The 1034-nt window shown below is 47.3% G+C and overlaps 1 protein-coding gene across 1 annotated transcript in view; it reads left to right on the forward strand.

The window, feature by feature from the left end:
- PPTG_14873 (hypothetical protein) overlaps window positions 1-463 on the forward strand; it is a gene marked incomplete at both ends in the record, with an annotated part of 929 nt that extends 466 nt beyond the window's left edge. Inside the window, one exon of the mRNA XM_008912212.1 lies at window positions 99-463. Within this exon, the coding sequence (XP_008910460.1) occupies window positions 99-463 (365 nt within the window). The remainder of the gene's footprint in view (window positions 1-98) is intronic.
- Between the last annotated feature and the right edge of the window lie 571 nt (window positions 464-1034).

The following is a 1034-nucleotide window of genomic DNA, read 5'->3' on the forward strand; positions in this document are numbered from 1 at the left end:
GAACGGCCACTTCGACGTCGTTAAGTGGCTCCACAACAACAGAAAAGAGGGGTGTACGGAAGATGCTATGGAGTGGGCTGCTAAAAATGGCCGTCTAGAAGTCGTCAAGTGGTTACATGCGCATCGTGGAGAGGGCTGCATGGAGCATGCGATGGATAAAGCTGTCGAAAACGGCCACCTTAATGTCGTCAAGTGGCTGCATGAACATCGTAAAGAGGGATGTTCCGCGTCTGCGATGGACGTGGCTGCTGGAAACGGCCATCTTCACGTCGTGAAGTGGCTTGACTACAACCGCGCCGATGGATACCCGGAAGATGCGATGGACGACGCTGCGGCAAACGGCCACCTAAACGTTGTCAAGTGGCTTTACGAAAACAGAGACGAGGGACGCTTGGAGCATGCGATCCACTTGGCTATTCTGAATGGCCACGACGTGGACCAGTGGTTTCCGCAAGACCCATAAGTATTGTATTGGGGCGCTGCTTGAAAAGGATCCAAGTATAAATCGACTTCATTAAATGGTCTTCTCGTCATTTTTGACGCGTTGGACAGCTCTCCACAGCTAGCACAAACGCGAAGGAAAATTTCATCCACCTTGCAGTAAAAGGCTGCGCCATTCATATTAGATCTAGAGAGGGACATTGAATCACGACTACTATACCTTGAACGTCAGGTGCCAATAGTCTCTTTGTTGATTTTTTCGGCAGCTTCTTCACATTTGGGCAACCTTGAGCGACGCGGTTTCTTTGTTTGGTTTCCGTTGCACTACGTAGTCTTGCCAGCATTTCTTCAGCTTCCAAATTGCCTAATGTCGGCTTTAGACACATCCTTCTCTTCTTTATGTGTTGGCGGTCGCCATCTTGCAAAGCCGCGATCAGTTTACGTGCTCGCTTCGCAGATTTTGCTGTCTTGGTCACCATTCTTGAAACGAATTGTAGAAAGATTTATGAATCTTTGTTTTTGTTCCTTCAAACTATCATTAAAATGCAACGGGTCAAATATTAAAGAAAACGGAGATTGAAGTAATACGTTAT

Source organism: Phytophthora parasitica, assembly GCF_000247585.1.
Source record: "Phytophthora parasitica INRA-310 unplaced genomic scaffold supercont2.45, whole genome shotgun sequence".
NCBI lineage: Eukaryota > Oomycota > Peronosporomycetes > Peronosporales > Peronosporaceae > Phytophthora > Phytophthora nicotianae.